The sequence below is a fragment of the Microtus oregoni genome, unplaced genomic scaffold (genome assembly GCF_018167655.1).
Source record: "Microtus oregoni isolate MIOR12 unplaced genomic scaffold, Mior012 000059F_ref0000304, whole genome shotgun sequence".
Lineage (NCBI taxonomy): Eukaryota > Metazoa > Chordata > Mammalia > Rodentia > Cricetidae > Microtus > Microtus oregoni.
The window spans coordinates 3,060,636-3,081,773 of record NW_024543835.1 but is presented as its reverse complement, the minus strand read 5'-3'; the positions used below and the strand labels follow the sequence as shown (position 1 = coordinate 3,081,773).

The following is a 21,138-nucleotide window of genomic DNA, read 5'->3' as shown; positions in this document are numbered from 1 at the left end:
AAATTAAGTGTGGAAAAACTCAAAGTAATTCCACTAAAATCAGGAACAAGAGAAGGCTTTCCATATCTATTTAATATAATGCATGAAATTATAGCTAGATCAGTAAGACAACAAAAAGAGATCAAGGGGATATAAATTTGAAAGGAAGAAGTCAAACTATCACTATGTGCATATGATATGATAGTATACATCAAAAACCCCAAAATTTCCCCAGAGAACTTCTACATCTGAGAAACATCATCAGCAGTGTTGCTGGATACAAAATATACTAAAAAATTCAGTAGCTCTCCTAACCACAAATGACAAACACTATGATAAAGAAATCAGAGAAACAACACATTTTGGTATAGCCACAAAAACCTTAAAGTATCTTGGGGTAGTTCCAATCAAACAAGTGAAAAGCTTGTATGAAAAAAACTGCAAGTCTTTGAAGAAAAATTAAAGAAGATATCAGAAAATGAAATGATCTACCATGCTCATAGATAGGTAGCATCAACATAGCAGAAATGGCCATCCCATCAAAACCATCCTACAGATTTTACATAATTCCCATTAAAATTCCAGCACAATTCTTTACATACCATGAAAGGAAAATACTCATCTTCACATGGACAATATAAGCAAATAAACAAGATACCCAGGATAGCTAACACAATCCTGTACAATAAAAGATTTTTCTGAGCTATCACCATCCATGATTTCAGACTCAATGACAGAGCTCCAGTATTAGAAGCCACTATAAAACAGACAACTCTAGGAGATCAAGTGTATCCTGACTTTAATAATGAGGGGAGGTGCTTAGTCTTACTATAACTTGCCATGCCATGTTTGGTTGATATCTCTGGGATGCCTGCCCTTTTCTGAAGGGAAGCAGAGGGGTAATGAATGAGGAGGTATTGAGAGGAGGCAGGAGAGGGTCTGGGAGGAGGTGAAGGGGTCAACTATGGCTAGGATGTAAAATGAGAGAAGAAATTATAAAAAAGGACTTTAAGTATTAGTCTAATATATTTTGACATAAAGGAAGTTCTTGAAAGCAATTTGGCCAAAGACAAACCTTGTATATTTTAAAAATCACACTTGGGATACAATTACGTACTTAAACATATCTGTTTGATTAAAAAAACCCCTCTGTTGTACAGCTATTATTTTTCATTAAACATTTAATAGAAAATTAATATGAATAAATTTCTAATATTTAGATTCTTTTCATGTTAAACATTCACCAATTATTAAAATCACAGAATGGAACACAATCACATATCATAGCTCAAGAAAATATTTATAAATATACACATTGTATGCATTTCTGCAAAGTGTGTATGTTTGTGAATGTGCTTGTGTATATCTGTTTGCGTACATAGAAATATTACAAAAGATTTATACATAATTTAATTTTTAATCTACTAAACTGAACATTTAATTTTCAAACCAAGTTCCTAGTAGAAATAATGAACCTATAAAAATTTGTGTTGTACTACCCCATTTCTCCTTTAGACATATCAGATTTCTCTACCTTTTAGGAGTCCTGATGATAGATTTTTTGGTTGTTTTTTTTTTTGAGAGAATGTTTCTTTGTAGCTTTGGTGCCTGTCATGAAACTAGCTCTTGTAGACCAGGCTGGCCTTGAACTCACAGAGATCTGGCTGCCTCTGCCTCCTGAATGCTGGGATTAAAGGCATATGCCACCACCGCCCAGTTGATGATAGGTATTTTCCCATCTCTAAGAAGTCTTGGTGGTAGAAATCCTTCAAGTGTCAACTTTTCTCAGTCTATTTGGATGACTTTAACCAATCATTTTAAAATCACTCATTTATGAATTATAAAATAGAATTTATTGCTGAGAGTTTCCTAGGTTGGGAAGCTAAATATCTTGGTACGAGCAAAGTACCTCACAAGAATCCATTCCTTTTGTATAGCACATCATATGTATCGAATCCTGATGGGATGGGAAGAGAGGATTCCCGTAGCACTTTTATAAAGGTAATGTGTGGTCCTATTCACTAGAATGGTTCTCACGACCTACTCTTGTTCTACAAGCCTCACCTGTTAATGCACCAGCACTCTGGTAATTAGGTTAATCATCAAGGCCATAGTAGTTCTCCGCTTGGGAACTGCCATGGATCTCATTTCAAGTTTATGTTTTATTCCATGAGTTACTCATCCCTTGTGTATGGCTTGATGTTTCCTAATAAAAGCCCAGTTCCTACTGAAAGCTTTTATTATTGATGTGTAACAATTTGCAAGGATTGCAGCCCTTTCTGAAATTCTTTAATGAGATTACATGGCAGTCTAACTTCTCTCTCTATCATATTGACACAACAAAGAGTTCCAAATAAATACTTTCTGCAGATTAGCCTCTATTTTGCTTATTACGTCCAAGTAACCTTACGTGTATCACTATTGTTAAAGAAATAGAGCCTTCGGGTGCAACTTTAATTTCTGTAATGATCTCATTCTGAAAGTCTTCATAGTAGAGGGGCTAACCTCTCCCTAGCAGCCTACATGTTTTCTCCCCGTCCTCGTTTATTAAGCATGTAGGACTTATATTTTCAGAGTGAAAGTAGAGCAAGATTTCTGCCTATCACCAAGAGCAAAGATTTCTCTCTATGGCCACAGAATGTCATATTGTCTTGGGCTTAGACACATAATAGTGTCTTACATGAAATGTTTTAACAGAGACTTTTATTCTAAACCCACTAAAATCCTACACTACTGGGAACATACACATTCTCTGAGGCACCTGAAATTCAGTTAAAATGAAATAGATTTTCCTCTTTCAGTTTGTATTACTAAATGCCAAAGGGCTTTAAAATACTGCACTGTAATGTCCATTCTTTTGTTTCTGGCTCAGACATTACATTTTTATTTGTATAATATTTTAAATTTTAAATTAGCATATAAAGGATTAGACCATCACAGAATTTCAAAGTGTTTCTATTACAGTCTCATTCCCTGCCACCTTTCCCAATATGGGATGCCCTTCTGTATGCTATGAATATGTCTTACTGCCATTGGTTAATAAAGAAGCTGATTTGACCAATAGGCAGGCCAAATATAGCTAGGATGGAAATCCAAGCAGAGAATCAGGGAGAAAGAAGGCAGAGCCAGGGGGACACCAGAAGCTGCTGAGGAAGCAAGATGTGAGGTAACAAGCCACAAACTTTGTAGTAAAATACAAAGATAGGTTAATGTAAGGTGTAAGAGCTAGGTAATAATAAACCTGATCTAAAAGGCCAAAGAGTTTGTAATCAATATTAAGCATCAGAGTGTTTATTTGGAAACAACCCATTTAATTACATAACATATTTGTTTTGAAGTATAAATATGATTACCTTGAAATAAAATGCAATGGTGATAATTATATTAGACCCAAATTAAAGTGTCAACCCCCCCCAGTTTTTTCCAAAGGTAAGAACAATCACACAGGGAATTATTAAAGAATATTAAAGACATTTATCACCAGATTTGACATTATTTATAAAAGATCAAAAACCCTCTTCTAGCCTGTAATTTGACATTATATTTTTATAGATTATCAAAAATTCGGTGTGTAAGTTGACAATAATATACATGATTTGTCTGGTGGTGGTGGTGCATGCCTTTAATCCCAGAATAGTCTATGATGCGAGTTCCAGGAATGCTCCGAAGCTACAAGGATTCTCTGTCTCAATGATCCAAAAAGAAATAATAATAATATACAAGACTTTACATTGCTGATTGCAGACAAAGTTGATGTTGTTTCCAGAAATGTGAGCAAATGCAGGAAAAGTATTCCAATGGCATTACCACTGAAGAGAGACATATGTTCAAATTAAAATAATACTGGTTTAAAAAAAAGATTTTCACTTTTATGTGAGTGTGTGTATGCCACATGCATACAAGTGTCCAAGTAGGATAGAAGAGAGTGGCATATCTCTTGAAGATGGTGTTTCAAGAAATTGTGAGCTGAAAACGAGGGTACTGGGAACAGAACTTGGATCTTGTAGAAGAGCAGCTGTGCTGTTAATCATAAAGCCATTTCTCTAGCACCACTAACAGTGCTTTTTATTGCAGTGATCAGCTCTTGGTCTGGATAAAAATGCCTATTTGGAGATGCCACTTAATAATTTGACAAAGAACCAAATATGTTTGTGTGGGAGAAAATAATAAAATAAGGTTATGACAAAATGCTTCCTGCTTGTCACTGATGAAAACCATTTTTACATGTTTATTAAATCTATTATCCTTATCTTGATGTGTAGTGAAAGAAAATGAATATTTATGTTCATTTCTTTTCTTTTTAAAATGACAAAATCGATGGTACTCTGTTCTTTTCTTTTCTAGCTTGTAAATTCACACTTATTTATAGAATTCTACTAAGAAATAAAACAGCACAAAACAAAGGAACTCCCATATTTTAAGATTGTTATCTAAATACAAAGGGATAATGTTGGGTTTAGATACTGACTCTTATTGAAATCTTTTCTGGAACAACCATCAGCCCCTTTTATGTCAATAAGTACCGACTATATATAGGTTGATAATCCTCCAAGAACTCTTATTTGTAGCAGATAGAGACATGGGTAGTATTTCTTTTTTGGTTTGTGACTTAGTCTCTCTTCTATTGCTGTGGGAAAAATACTCTGGGCAAAGAAAGGTAGAGGAGAAAGGATTTGTTTTGACTGATACTTCCAGAAAAATCAAGTCCATCACAGTGGGGAGTCATGGCAACTTACTATATCCTCAGTTCAGAAGCAGAGAGTCAACAAAAAGTGGAGCAAGGGTTATATGTACACAAACATACTCCCACTGATGTTCTTCCTTCAGCAAATTTCTACCTCTCAATGGTTCCATAACCTTCCCAAATAGTGCCACCATATGAGGACCCCATCTTGAAACATACAAGCCAATGGGGAAATATTTCACATTCAGGTCATGTTTGGCTCCCAATTTCTAAACACTCTGGTTATCTCATAATGTGAAATGCATTTAGTTCAACTTCAGATGTCTCCCATAGAATTTGAACAATTTCAACATACTTGAAACATCAAAGCCTCTCCTGGGACTCAAGCCAATCGATTAACTGTGACTCCCTGTAATCTGAAATCTAAATTACATACTTCCAGTATACAATGTCACATACTATATATTTCAGTTCTAAAAGGGAGAAATTGGGACATCCTGAAGGAGAATTGGATGAAACAATGACTTAAAATCTACAAGGTAAATACCAAATCCTGATATTTTACACATGGTATTTGATGTTCAGATTCAAAGGGCTTAGATAGCTCTGCCTCTCCAGGTTTGCTGCCTAGAAGATAAACCTCTCTCTTGGGCTAGTTTGACTCCCTGTGTGTGATCATCCTTGGCAGAGGTCTTGCTGCTCTGGCATCTCCAGGTTGAGTCTCCACCATAACCCGGGCTTCAGTTTTACATGATTGATGTGGGAAGGTCATTTGTCTATCTGTTGCTTTCATTGGTTAATTAATAAAGAAACTGCTTGGTCTGATATGTCAGAACATAGGTGGGTGGAGTAGACAGAACAGAATGCTGGGAAGAAGGGAAGTGAGGCCAGATGCTATGGAGCTAGCCGCAGGGTCAGACATGCTGAATCTTTCCCGGTAAGCTACCACCTAGTGGCGCTACACAGATTATTAGAAATGGGTTAATCAAGATAAGAGAGCTAGCCAAGAAGAGACTAGATATAAAATGGGCCAGGCAGTGATTAAATGAATACAATTTGTGTGTTGTTATTTTGGATGTAAAGCTAGCCATGCAGGATCTGGGCAGGATGAAAAGCAGGCTCTCAGCTCCTCATTACACATGATGACCTCCCAGAGTCTACTCTCAGGGATTCTGACTTTGCTACATTTTACCTGGCCTTAGAACCTCTCTGAAATCATAAAGAAAGTATCCAGGACATGTTAAGTCTTACATCTTTCCTTTTTCCAAAATCAGTACCAGGTGGATTATACTGTTGAGTTTTGCTATTAGCTCAGGATAGAGCTATGGTCACCTCGGACCACAGATGCAACAACTTCTATAGGTTGAAGCTCATGAAAACTTTCTTAAGTAGTTGATTTCCAGGATCAAGACACCCAATAGGTTCTCAGCTTTCATAATTTGGAGCCTTTAGTGGTTTCAATCTTGTTCACATGACACCCTTCTCATTGTTTCAGTATAGACTAGGGGGCTTCCCGTTAACAGTGCTAATCTCTTTAACAATTATACCTTCTTATTCAGTACAATCTTGCCTATAACTTTACGTTACCTAGATCTCTTTTCTTATGCCAACTGCTCATTTTTTCCCTTTCTACTGGTTGCTACTCTTTTTCATTATAGACCCACATAAGCATACTCAATAGAAAGAATTTTACTGACTCAATGTAATGCTTCTTTGAAATTTCCTCTATCAAAAATTAGTCTATTAACATTTAATTAAACTCCACTTAAGTTCTCAGGACAGAAGCAGAATGAATCCAAATTTTCTCAGAATCTAGTCAAGTTCCTGACAGAGTGCTTTTTTTCCTTTGATAGCTCATAAGTTAAACCTCCACTGTCTATATTTTTCTTAGCCTCCTGTTCTTCCAACATTCCTAATGAATGATGGCCTAGTAATGTCTGCTTACAGCACTTAACAGTTCTTCTTATGCAATCACATGGTCAGGTTTATCACCTCAAAGCCTCACTTCTTGGTACCAATTTGTATCTTAGTTTCTTTTCTTTTGTTGTCATAAAACTTTCTGAATGAAGCACATTAAAAGATCAAGGGCTTATTTTGGCTTATAGTGCCAGAATGGTGAAGTTAATTGTGGAAGGAAAGACATGGTGGCAGGAGTATGGGTCCAGATGGTCACAATGCATCAATAGTTCTGATGCAAAGAACAAAGAGGAAATAGGGCCAGGCTAGAAAATATTTCAATCCTACTCTTAGTGGTGTACTGCCATCAATAAGTTTCTAACTCTTAAAGGTTCCATACCTCCTCATACACTACCGCATACTAGGAAGCAAGGATTTAAACACCTGAGTGTATGGAGAATACCTCCGATTCAAATCACAACACCTTGCTACAATAATTGTTTCAGGGGTTGGATGAGTGAATTAAGTGTGTCTAATAAGACAGAATATAAGAACTGAACTTGAAGGTCAAGAGAGGAAAATTCTTGTTCCTTCCAGATATACTAGGGAATAAATCCCATGTTCTGCAACTACTATGAAAATGTGATGTTTTGGTAAAATGGAACAATGAAGTTGGGGTTCTTAGAAATACCATGTCTCAAGCTGAAACAATGCTTCTTATATAAGACCCAATAAAGTCCTTTTCATACTTAAGTTAGTGTGCATTAAATTTTCTATTGCAACTGAGGCTGTGTTCCAAGACTAGTTCCTTAACCATCTTAGAAAATTCTGAAAGCCACATTTCATTTCATATATAAAAGATGAAGACAAAGTATATATTTCAGATTCACCTGTGTCCAGAAATAATCAAATTGGATTGTAGCTTTAAGTATCCTAAAGAATATTTCTTAGGATTATTTTCTCATTAAAGGAGAATGTTTAAATATAATGTCTAAAATCAAACTAATTAATTTGTAAAGGAAGAACTATAAAATGAAATAACATGATTTTGGAATGAGGGATTGTTTTTCTAATAAGAAAACTGTAATTTTCATCATCACATTTTTGGATGATATTGAAAACCAAATCATACTTCATCTTCAGAGAATGTATGTATTAGTTACATATTCTGGACCTTAAAAGAATTGTAGGCTATGTGATATTAGAAAAGAATAAAACTAAGTGGAGAGGGGAAGCAAAGCAGAGCAGAGGTTTTAGTGTTGAGGTTAGTGTTTTTGTTTAAATACCTAAAAGTACCATGATTCTGACAATGTGTTGTCACGATTAAAGGTTATATGAAATATTCAAGTGCATTATTGTACATAAAAATACAGAAGGAGGGCCTGGAGAGAACTATCAACAGGTAAGAACACTGTCTGCTCTTCCAGAGAGCCCAGGTTTGCTTCCCAACACCTGTGTCAGTTGGCTCAGAACCACCTGCAGCTCTAGCTTGAAGGAACTGGATACTCTCTTCTAGCCTCCACAGGCAACTCTACACATGTGGCATCCACTTATACAGATACACAAGCATACACATATATGAAAATTAATCTTAAATGGCAGAAGTGTTCAAATCACTTTCCCCACTTACCTTTAAAAATTCTGAAAATCGCCGGGCGATGGTGGCGCACGCCTTTAATCCCAGCACTCGGGACGCAGAGGCAGGTGGATCTCTGTGAGTTCGAGGCCAGCCTGGTCTACAGAGCAAGTTCCAGGACAGGCTCCAAAGCCACAGAGAAACCCTGTCTCGAAAAACCAAAAAAAAAAAAAATTTCCGGGCGATGGTGGTGCACGCCTTTAATCCCAGCACTCGGGAGGCAGAGGCAGGCGGATCTCTGTGAGTTCGAGACCAGCCTGGTCTACAGAGCTAGTTCCAGGACAGGCTCCAAAGCCACAGAGAAACCCTGTCTCGAAAAAAAACAAACAAAAAAAAATTCTGAAAGTCGTTGGAATTAAACTATATTCAATATCCTCTTAATATAAATAAACTACTACATGCTTATTTTTTAAAGAAAATAGTTTTATATGAGTGGAGATATGTAGATAATATAAAGATATGTTTATATGTCTTAAATATTACAGTTTTCAATAAATGGTTTAAAAAATATATAAGCCAACATGAAAGTTGGTCAAGAAAGGGTTATTTTTTCACAAATTTAAGTTCAGTCCAACTTTTACTTTGATATCTAAGTTTCAAGCATGATAATAAGAAGGAAAATATGACAGAGCATAATCCTGGCCATGAAATAATATGTTCAAAGAGACTAGGGCTTGGAAACTAGCTCTAATTTTATTCTTTATGATTTATATAAGGAAGTAGTGTGCTGCTAAACAAAGAGAAGCTAAAGAAAATAAATGAACCAGGTATACCCCTGAGCCCTCCACTAGGGTACGTGTGGTAGGAGGATCACTAAGTTAAGGTCATCTTGGGGTACATAACAAGATATTTTTTCTCTGAAATGATGAAATGAGAGGCAAGAACATCAATCATTCGTTATAAAAGCTTTCACATCTCATGATAGGTTCCCTTGGCAACAGAGAGTACTGCCATCAGAAGTTTCAAGTGCTGTGGCGGGGATGGGAAATGTCTTCACAGATTCTTCTGTTTAATCACTTAGATGTTAGCTCATGGAGTTCTGCTGGGACCTTTACAAGTTGGGGCCTTGATGTAACAAGTGAATTGCTGAGGGCCTAAAAATTATGACCTGGCTTACTTTCTTTTCCTTTCCCTGTGAATCCTGGTCAACCCATATGTGAGATAGTAGCTTATGCTCCCTCTCCCATACCTTCCCAGTCCTTATGGTCAAAATAAAACCCTGATCCACTAAGTTGCTTCTCATAAGATTTCAGTAATGAGAAAAATCACCAGTACATCAAGGATATATAACTATGAGTCTATTGAAAAACCTGACACATTGACAAGCCCAATTCTTCATACACACCGTCTTTCTTATCTATACACACCTGCTATCTAAATAAATTAAACCCACAATCAATACATATCAATTAAAAATTAATGCATATGAATTTATTAATATATTCTGTATTTTAGAAAACAGAACAATGTTACTTGAAATTAATAAGATGAAAATAGCAAGTAGAACTCATGGTCCTTCTCTTATATCCCCAGTGAACTTCTCTGTAATTGACCATTGAAGAGAAAAAAAAATTTCTCATTTTGAACAGAATGTGAAAAACTACAAATGCTGATTTTAGATTTTTATAAGAAAATACTAAATTTTTTTGAGATATTTTGATTCCTTTAATTTTTGTCCTATATTATATGCTGTTTCTTAAAATTGTCATGCAGATTTTTATACAGATTACTATATATTATAACATCCATTATTATAAAGATGATTTTGTAGATGTAATATTAAATTCTTTCTCTCAGATAATTATCCCAGGCAAAAGAAATTTTTTAATTGCTGGTAGATTCCTTATTATAAGAAACACAAATGCTATTCTGGTATAAACTTCACAGATTATTGACAAAGTGCTAAGAGCAAAGATTAGTGAAATATTAATTTCATAATGATATATGAGAGTAAAACCTAATATGACTTAACCCTTAGAAAATTGTTAAATATACAATGTAATATCCCATGTAAGCTCTGAGCTATACTAGATCTATAGGACTTATCTATCTTACTAATAGAAGCATAGTAAAAATTTTATCATTATACTCCATGTCTTTGCAGCCCACAATATAAATTTAAGAAGCAATCATTATTATTGGCAAGATTCAGGTGCAACACAACATATTATTTTTTCATAATTTTACTTGGATGTATGAAGCAAACTTAAATGGATACTATAGTGAGAATCAGTGACTACTGATATTTTCTTCAACGTTTGCATTTCCCATATCTATGTTGTCCAATATGGTGGCCACTGGCTATTAAGCTTTTGAAAAGTGGCCAGGATCAGTAAAGAAGCGAATCAAAATTTTAGTTAACTGATGTTAAAATAGTCACACGTGGCTAGTGGTTATAATGCACACCACAGATTCACAGAGTTTTGTTAGTATAAGTCGTTGTTTGGATGTTTCTAGAGAATAGAAGAGAAAATATAACTACAGATGGTGTATTTCAATTTCTGTCTTTCACTGTTGCCAGTGACTTCTGTAAGGCAGTATTATACTGTAAAGTAACCAATGTTTTACACAGCACATGAGTAGTGGCATCACCCCTTTACATGTATGCCATCATACCAATTTTTTTGTAATCAGAAAACTAAGATGATAAACTGAACCAGAATACTTAGCTAGATTAATATGAAATAAGTCAAAAGGAAAAAGACTATCCATTGGTTCAATTTATCTTGGCAGGCAGAGACAGTTGGATGCCTAATATCCAATATTTATTTATTAAGGAAAAGAAACCCATATATTATTCAGAATAGACAGGTTTTAAGAGAAGGTCATTGATTTTCTCATTTTGAGTTATGAATATAAAAACACACTTTAATAAAATATTCAACTCTCCCAGGATTCCTGGCAGTTTGGAATAGTTTGGAGTAGGTAGATTTCTGTTTGAGGCTACTAGAAGGTTTTGTTATCCTTCGAAATAGGGCGACCTACTTAGAAAATGTTCTTCCTTAGCCCATTTCGTTCATCTTCCATTTAAAACACAGACATGGTGCCTGCAGGCAGAGTAACTGCCTCAATGACATTGGAAAGAAAGTCCATTTGGAAGGTGACTGAGGGTGGCGAAAAGAATTGGAATATGTGGTGGTTTATGGTATTTTTACAAGTCTGGGATGCATCATTCTGGCTCTTTTTACATTGTGAGAATAATGCTGACCGATCTAGATAAGCCATTTGCAGTGAGAATTTTGTCATATGTAACCAGTCAAAAGAAAGTTGAAGACAGTTGATTGGCGGGGAAAGCCTTTAGCTTCTAAAATTCTTAGAGTTTGAGATATTTAATTGCTTTTTCTAAATGTAGTAATCCTCAATGACTTTTCATTTATTGACCAACACCAAAATAAACTGTGCTGAATTCAACAATTAAAATAAACATCCACAATTAAAATAAATAAAGATACCAATATGCCTCGATAACCGACTATTAAACTCCAAATGCTGAGTAAAACCACTGTGTTAATGAAAAGAAAGTAATATCAAGTATTTTCAAAACATATATGTAGTCAGCCTGTTTTTAAAGTGCTTTAAATTCATTTCAAGTGTTAAAACATAAAGATACAAAGCACCAACATCAAAAAAGAAAAGGCCAAGCAAATTAAAAGAGTTTCATAAAAGTGTGCAGTTAATGGGGAAAATAGATTTCATAGCATTATTGCTTTAAAAGATCAAGATTAGAAAGATCCAAATATATTTCACAGAACCGTCAGAAATTCACCTCAAAGGCTTCAATGTACTGAGCAGTTTGTCTACTCTATATTTCTCCTTATTACAATCGACTTGAGGGAGTGTGAACCTTGTCCTTGGTGTGATCACTTCATAATTGGATCTTGAAGAAATTCACACCTTGAAATAGCTGCATGATTTTCATCTTAAAAGTGTCTTGATCCTAAAATAATCTATACGCTTATTTTTAGCAAACTTTTTTTAACTGAAAATGATCCTTACTGATAGCATCTTGCCTGCATCCATTCTCTCCAATACTGTCATCTGGCCCTCTTCTAGTGTGAAATCCTATTATGTAACTTTAAAAAAGAAAGACTAAAACTTGTGTAAGCAGATTAAAAGGGAATTCTGGCACTCAAATCAATCTATAGAAGATTTTTTATTATGTCCTATGCTATTAAATGACAAAAAGTTTTGCTTCAATCAAATTGCTATAGATTATGTCCTCCTTTCCCTATAATTTAGTGCTTTTTATATGGAGGATAAAAGCATGAAGGAGCCAAGTGAAGATTACTCTTTTTTTCTCTATCTTTAAAGTAGAATCAAGTTAGTTTCTCTTTAGTAGTCATCCCCTTATCCACAGAAGGCTGTTCTAAGACCTGAAATGTGAGCCTAAAACTGTAGGTTTCTTAAACTTTGTAAGTTCCTACCTTTCCTCCATTTTGACTAAGCAGTAATGACATACTATGACTCTCACATTTGCTGCTGAAGGTAAGATAGGAAAACAAGCATGAATTTCATTTGACAATTCCACAGCATTTTGCTCTTACTGTGAACCATATTAAGCTCATTATGTGATTGTTTTTCTTTCCTTCCTCAAGAAAGAGCTTTCATCTTTGGACTTAAAAGACAGACAGCATTGTCTTCACTTTTAGATGTTGAAATTGCTAGCATGACTACCTTTGAATGTCAGGATATTTAAGTGAATTGGGGAGTGTTATATAAGGATAAGCACACAGAGGATCTGATCATCAATATAGTTATCAAAAGACCAATGAGGATATGTATGGACATATTGGACAAAGTGATGGCTTACAAGCCTTATGTAGAGAAAGATGGCAAGAGATTCATCACGGTACTCAGAACAGTGTCTAATTGAGATTTATGAAGAAAATTTTCATTTAAAATTTATATCATGATCGATATGTAACATAAACTATCTAAAGTAAAAAGATAGATGAGAAGTAGTAACATATATTCTTTTACTCCAACCCTTCCCATGAATTTTATTTTTATTTTTTCTAGTTGGATGGTTTACATGTAAGAGACGGATGTACATAAATTTAGTATTCTGTAATCAAATTAATCACTTCAGTGCTTACTATTCTTCCACAAATAAATGGAAAAATACATAATTACAATCAAAATCTTTCGATTCTTGAGATAAATACATCTTTCTTTGAATACATCCTAGGAGATGTATAATTCTTACATTTTATGCTACTCGTTTATGCAGAATATAAAATACAAAAGAGCCTGAAGGTGTTTGTATATTATTAGGATTAGAGTCAAAGTTATTTTGTAAGTTGAATAAAATGATTCTAAGCCGGGCAATGGTGGCACACGCCTTTAATCCCAGCACTCGGGAGGCAGAGGCAGGCGGATCTCTGGGAGTTCAAGACAAGCCTGGTCTACAGAGCTAGTTCCAGGACAGGCTCCAAAGCCACAGGGAAACCCTGTCTCAAAAAACTGAATAAATAAATAAATAAATAAATAAAATGATTCTAATAAATTTTAAAAATCAAATATTGTTTTAAATAAATTCATAAAAAGATACATGAAAATAGTTATATCCTCTTCTCTTTCAAAATGAAAGCAACTATGATTATTATGGAAATTATGGATCAATTACTGAAGTTACTGATAGGTAAAATGATTCATACACAACAGAAAATGTAGTTCTCATTCCCGTAGTACCAAGTGAAAATTATCCGGTTACAAGTGAAAAGAAATACAATTCAGCATTATGTTATATGTGAAAAGAAGTAAAGTAATTAGCAAAAGAAACTAAATATTAATTCACGTAGTCACTTATTTTAATGGGTAGTTGAGTGAAAAACCCATAGTTCCTTTTCTTCTCTCTTTTCTTTTCTTTTTTTTTCTTCTCTTTTCTTTTCTGGCAATAATTACTTTTTGCCAATTTCTTTTTCCTTAAAGAGGTTGTATAATAAACAATTGTTTATAGCTTTTTAAATTTGAATGTCGAAGAATGGATAACACTGAGCTGTGTCACCAAGTGTTCAATAAACAAAAGTTGAGTGAAATGTAGTCTTATATCAAAAGTCCTTAAAGAACAGTTGATATACTTTTTGTGGTGTTTGGGTATAATTTAGGCTCTTTCACATGTTAGGAAAGTATTCAGTCACTGAGTGGCAGCCCTAGCTTCCTTCCTCTCTTTTTTAAAAGAATACTGTTCCACTATTCACTATTTACCTTAGTCTGAGCAAAAATTTTCTGGATATACACCTATTTTTCTTAAAAAAGCAAGCTATATGAAACCACATGTTTCAAATTCACAAATACATCTCTTTGTGTATTTCATTTCAATTCACTGTGAATTTTTTATCAAAATACTACCAAGAAATATTGAATTTTGAACATGTATGCATATATACATACATGTATGTACATAATCATATAAAGAAATGTGTGGCTAGATATGCAAAATGCTTCTATTTATAATGGCATATGATTATTGCCTCATTTAATTTGAAGTGGTTCATTACCATCTACAAAGAAATAAAGTTGAAACCCAAACTCTTGCATAGCTCTCTTTCCCATTAATTTTTCTTATGGGCCCCTACCTGATTCTAAACTTGAGCTGTTAATATGGGGTTTCAAATCTTGATAAAAGACATAAAGGATAAAATAACCATGTACCTAACATGACATTAGCTCTGTCTGCCCTAGGGTAAGAAGAACTTTCATCCAAACACTTTGTAACTTCAGTAATAGCCTTAAGGATCTAAACTTAAGGTGAAACATAAAATCCCAAAAGGCAGGCACTAAAATTTAGGATATAATAACATTATATTCCTTTAAAAACTTAAAGTAGAAAACATTTCATTGCCCTTATTGCTTGTTGATATGGGTTAGGGAATACTCCTTCTTTGAAAATAATAAAAACAATTTGCTATAAAGAGATCCTAGACTCAAGCAAGAAACTTTATAAATAGAATTCACTATTAGCAAAAGAAAACTTTTTGGGGGGAATCTTGTGGGCATTTCAGTGAAAATATATTATATTAGCCTTTATTTGAACTCATTTAAATACTACAATTCAATGTTTCTTTGTAATGTTTTGACAGAACATTTCAAAATGCATTGAACTGAAATACACAAAGATGTATATTTGCACTTATGATTTTGAAATATGTGCTTTCATGTAACTTATTTACCTTGAAGAAAAATATGTATATGACATCATTTTCCATAAAAAGCTTATAATAAAAGATATAAGAATTGTTTTCCTTTGTATTTGGAACTCATGATTTTTTTCCACTTAAAGGGACTTTTCTTTTTTCATCACTATGTTACTGACATTGATCTTTATATTCTTTAGTGTAGATAATACTGAATTTGGCTCACAATAGCTAAGAAAAGTAAACTTAGTGAATGCAAAGCAGTGATCCAAGGGTAATAAGCTGTCTACTAGAAACATGTTCATTTGTTGGAAGATAATTGAAGCACAAAATTTGCAAGTCTCTTTTAACAGACGAGTTACAGCTTTTTTTTTTTGCAGTTTCTGTGTACACAAGAATAGCACACTTTTGCTGCTTCATAAGATTGTACAAAAACGAACTTAGATGCTAAAAGATGGAGAACTGTTTTACTAGAAGGAACACAAACACCTGAATAATCAATACCCTTGCCTAAGGTGACTGTTGTGCAGCATATGAAATCTCTCAGAGACTCACAGGAATAAGCTCCAGTCTCAATCCGATTCTTACGATACCAAAATACACATTAAAACCCATAAATGTTATTATTTTGAATTTACAGAAAGTAAACTATGAGCTTCACTCAAATTCTACTTGGAAAGACTGAATTTGTACATATTGAGTCGCTATTCCTTTGAAAGAAAACAGTCTACTCCTTTGTTTGACTTTATCAGTAGAGTTACTTAATGTTTCAAATGGCCACACATTCATTTTTAATTAAGTTGTAATTTTCACTTTCATCTTTATTTGTGTAACATAATTCACTTAGTAAAATTATGTGTATTTCAAATCTCTAACTGCCCCTCATTTTTAAAGATAAGAATTTAATTTAAAAAACTTAGGATAAGGAGCACAAAAGCTTTGTATAAAATATATAATTTTAAAGTTCAAAGTCTAAAGCTACAAAAAGCTAGCTCATTCAAATGCTATATCCTTGTAGCAATTCTGAGGCTAGTACATGACTTCAATGAATGATTAAGTTATTATCTGGATCTTATAAATTCATTCCTAATTTCTTCCTGGGCCATAATGTAGCTTCTTACATCACTGTACCTAACTTCTGGTGCCCTGCACTTACAAATCATAACCCACATCCAAATTGCAATATGCTAAAATTGGAGCTTTCGAACCAAATGTCATTCATATTGTCCACCAATCAATCTACTCTTACCAAAACTGAAACCATGGAATTAAATGGTCCAGCAAATTTGCACAGGGGTAAATGGCCAAGAAGTTATTCTTATTTTGGGCCTGGATGTATCACAGTTGAGGAAGTTAACCATTTGCTATGTTATGAGAACTATCTCTCAATAAACCATATTTGCTCTGCCCTTTAACCTACACTACATATTCTTATCTTAGGTCAGTGGACTTTGAATATTTATTTATTGCTCAGCATCTTTATATTGCCTATTGTCAATAGATTCTAATTTCCTTGAAAGTAAATTACCTCTGGCTAAATGTGAAAGACTTCGGACTTTTAAGGTTCTCTGCTTTTCTCTGTTTAGGTGACTGGTGTGGCCCAATTAACTCAGTTGGAGGTTCCACAGAGTCACAAAGAATGAAGAAAATAATGTATTATAAGGAGATTTAAGTAGTTCCTGGTAGCCAGGTTGTTTTCTTTTTCTAGGCCATATGCCCTTGCCTTTGGCCTAATGCTTTTGTTTATGTTCTCTCATTTAATACAATAATGATTTCTGTTGCTTGTACTCAAAGGACCGTGAGAAACAACTAACCAAATTATATTTCCTGATATCATGTTCCTGTTTAAAAGCCTTTAAGGATGGTCATCATGTGCCAAGGTTCTCAAAGAAGCCTGTTTGTCACAGACCCACATTGATTAGTCTTATTCTTGTCTTTTCAGCCTTATAATTTTTCAAAAATAACCTTAATTTCAGGGGCATCAAATCACAACTTTGCCGGCAAGTTTCTTTCACTCATCTCTGAAATAATAATTCATTTCTTCTGTTTGTGCTGTCCCTGTTTCCTCTAAATGATTAATTCTCACCTCCTCTTCAGTGTTTTGCTTAACTTCTTTAAGAAGTTATTCCCAATTATGTTCTCTATGTTTTCAATTTTCATTAGAATATGTCCTGGGATTATCACCCACATAAACAAAGGGGAGTAGAAAACCATATTTAACAAACAGGACTGTGGAACTAATCCACTCCAGTTTAAATCCCAACACTCTCCCTTTCTTGATGTTGGGCACAGCATTCAACTATGTATTTGTATTCATTTTCTAGAATTATTGCAAACAATAAATACTATACAAAACATATTTAGATCAGTGACTGGCATATTGTGAGTGACAAACATGTTGTAGCTATTATTCTAAAATACAACTGTAGTTGTTAGAATGAGATCAGTGCCCATAGGCTTGGTTCCCAGCTGGTAGACTGTTGAGAAGGATTAGGAGCTGTGGCCTTGATGGAGTAAGTTTGGTGGTTTGGTCTTGTTGGGAGAATAATGCTCTTGGGAGTGGGCATTGAAACCCAATCTCTCTCTCTTTCTCCCTTCCTCCCTCCCTCCTTCCCCCTCCCCCCTCTCCTTCTTTCTCTCTTCTCTCTGCCTGCTGCCTGTAGATCAGGATATGAAGCTCTCAGCTCCAATACCATGCCTCCTTGTTTCTCACCATGATGATAATGGATTAACTCTTTGAAACTGTAAGCAAGACTCCAGTTAAATGCTTTCTTTTCTTAGAGTTGACTTGTTCATGGTGTCTCTTCACTTTAATAGAAAGGTAGGTAAGACAATAACCTTACAGTATCATTTTTTTATTTCAACCTTTTAAATCTACACTTTATTATATGTTATGAGCACTATCGTAACAGCTCAATAAAATTATATTAAAGTAACATATAAATAAATGATTTTCTACAGAGTACTACAGCTTAAAAACCCTTTTTGGAATGTTGCCTCATTTCTCACACATAAACTATTAATGGTGGTTATGTTTGTTTAAAAATTATATATTTAAATTCTTTATTTTCTAGTATAATAAAATCCTTCTAGAATTCACATCTCCTTATTGGTCCCTCCTCATATATATATATATATATATATATATATATATATATATATATACATAGATAGACACAGGCATAGCATATGCATGCACATACACTACTTAGAGTGTTTTTCTTCACTAAAAAGGAGTAAATCTATGAAATGCAAAAATTAGAATTGTATATATAAATTATTTTTAAAACAAAAAATGAAGCAAGAAAAACATCCTTACTATTTATCCAGAAAAGGATAACATTGGGCATCTTTCTCATGCTCTCTACTTTATTTCTGTGAGAACTTGTCTAAATTACCTCTTGGACTATATTTATATATCTTTTTGAAGAGTACTGAGTTAAGAGATCCATCTAGAAAAGACTAATTCTTTTGGTTAACACTGAATAATAGTCTCAAAAAGTTGGGTTCACGAACCCATCACAAATCACTTAAATTTCTTTTGCCCACTACCATAAAGAAACAGACTTTTACATGAAGCTATAGTGTTAGTAACATGATTCAAAAAACACAAGTATGAAGCTTTCTAGAGTTTGCCATAAAAACTAATATTTATTCCTAACAGTAGTTTAATATTCAAAGTAATCAATGCAAATATGGAAACATTTTTCATACACTGTCCAATATAATTTTCATTGTAAACTGTATAGCTCATTGTTATAGCTACATCTTACACATAGGCAATCTGAAGTTTAGGGACGTAGAATAACTTAGCACAGTTTTTACAGCTTTGCCACTTAGGTCAAAGTTCCAAAGTCTGCACTTTAAGCATCATAGCATACTACTTTTAATAAATGATATTACTTGAAGTGCCAATACTATGATATGAGTTTTGATATAATGTTTTTTTTTCCTGTACCATCCCAGTACAGATGCAAAATGCTCAGTAACGGGTCTGACCTAGATTATGTATAAAGATACATATAAACCAGTAAATCGTGACTTAAGTTACAGTTATTAATACAAATAGTATACATATCAAGGAAGAATGCAGGCGTAAGATTCAGACAATAATCAGAATACTTCTGATATCTGTTAGGTGTACGGGACACCTATGAGTCTCAGGTCCTTTTTCTGGAAGATAAAGGTGGGTACAAATAAATGTTGCAAAAATGTGTAAATTCATATGTATAATAATTAAATCTTTTATTATGTAATTATCTATAACTATATGGTAAATGTGGATGGAGGTGCCTTTTATGGGCTCTGAATTCACAAAGATGAGGTGAATGACTTGACTATGGTCATGTCCTTTGTAATCAACTAGAAAAGCCCACAATTGTGTTCTTAAGAGTACAAGGTACTTTTTAAAAATTGTTTTGTTTTGATATTGTTAGGTCTTCTATACAACAGAGGCTGGCCTTGAACTCAGAATCTTCCTGTGACTATTAACCACCACATCAGTTTCAAGGTAGTTTAAATGCTACTTGTTTCTTAATCATCAAGTTCGTTTTATTGTTCCCCTATTTCTGACTTGCTCCTTCCTTGACTTTCAAAAGAAAGAAAACAATTCTGTAACATCCAAACACATTCAGTACAATTTATTGTTTCTTTAGCAGTTCTTCAGTGCTTTTACAAGTGAAATGAGTACCATGTATAAAACTTTCAAAATTGCATTTTGCACCCATAGAAAAAGAAAAGACATATAGCATAGTTGTAGCATCCAGGTAAAGTACATTTATAGCAATGAATTCTCGAGTTTCAAATTGATTGGGTAATTTCAGTAAATGATTTTCAATGATGGTGAGAAATGAGATGCTGAATTATTAAAGCTTGCTTATTTGAATATGGGGAAGCATAAAACCTAATACTGAGATCCAGGGTATTTAAAATATGTTGTATTTTGTACTTGTCTTATTTATTTCTAACTCTCAATTATCCTTATGACTTGAGGTAGAATGCTGGTATAGGCAATTCAGAGAAGTGGATAATAAGCAAGTCCAAGATTATTATCTCTATCTTTGTAATATGTTATGGCTGAACAGTGCCAAAACAAAAAATTTAAATGTAACCAGCTCAATGGAGCAAATTATTTTGTAGTAAAGATTAACAAAAACACAGTTATTTACATAATTTAACGGAACCACCTATACTTATAAGGTTTATATGTTTGGACCTCATTTCTCCTTTCCCCCTTTAAATTATGACTCCTTCAGACAATTGATTCATGCCTTTGATCGTATTTAGCTTGTCAGAGTAGAGCGTGGAGCGTGTTTGCTAACAGAAAATAAGGTAGCCTAAAAACTGGTGGTAAGTCATAAAAAAGAGGGACATGTCAAGTGAAAATGTGCACTTTAAAGAAAAATCTCTTACAGATTTTCTACTTATTGTTTTTATCCATACCTTTTGTTTGATGATCATCTCATTGATGTCCTCGAGATCACCCACCATCACTCTCTGTGATTTTATAACTCGATCAAGCAAAGAAAGCCATTCTGTAAGTTCTGTCCAAGCTCGGTTGAAGTCTGCCAGAGCAGGCACCTCCAACAGCAAAGAAGATGGCATTTCTAGTTTGGAGATGACAGTTTCCTTGGTAACCACAGACTGTGTCACTAGAGTAACAGTCTGACCAGGAGCTAGTGTTTTTGAAAGAAGGAAGAAAAGAAGAGAGAAAATTTGAGAAACATGCAAACAAGTCACTTTTAGTAACAATAAAGAAATATTAGTTGACAGCCAACAGTTTGAGTCAGTAACAATAAGGAAACATT

The 21,138-nt window shown here is 34.1% G+C and overlaps 1 protein-coding gene across 1 annotated transcript in view; it reads right to left on the bottom strand.

Moving 5' to 3' along the window:
- Window positions 1-20,935, bottom strand: part of LOC121438964 (dystrophin-like) — a 689,483-nt gene extending 668,548 nt beyond the window's left edge. Inside the window, 1 exon segment of the mRNA XM_041639468.1 lies at window positions 20,774-20,935. Within this exon segment, the coding sequence (XP_041495402.1) occupies window positions 20,774-20,935 (162 nt within the window).
- Between the last annotated feature and the right edge of the window lie 203 nt (window positions 20,936-21,138).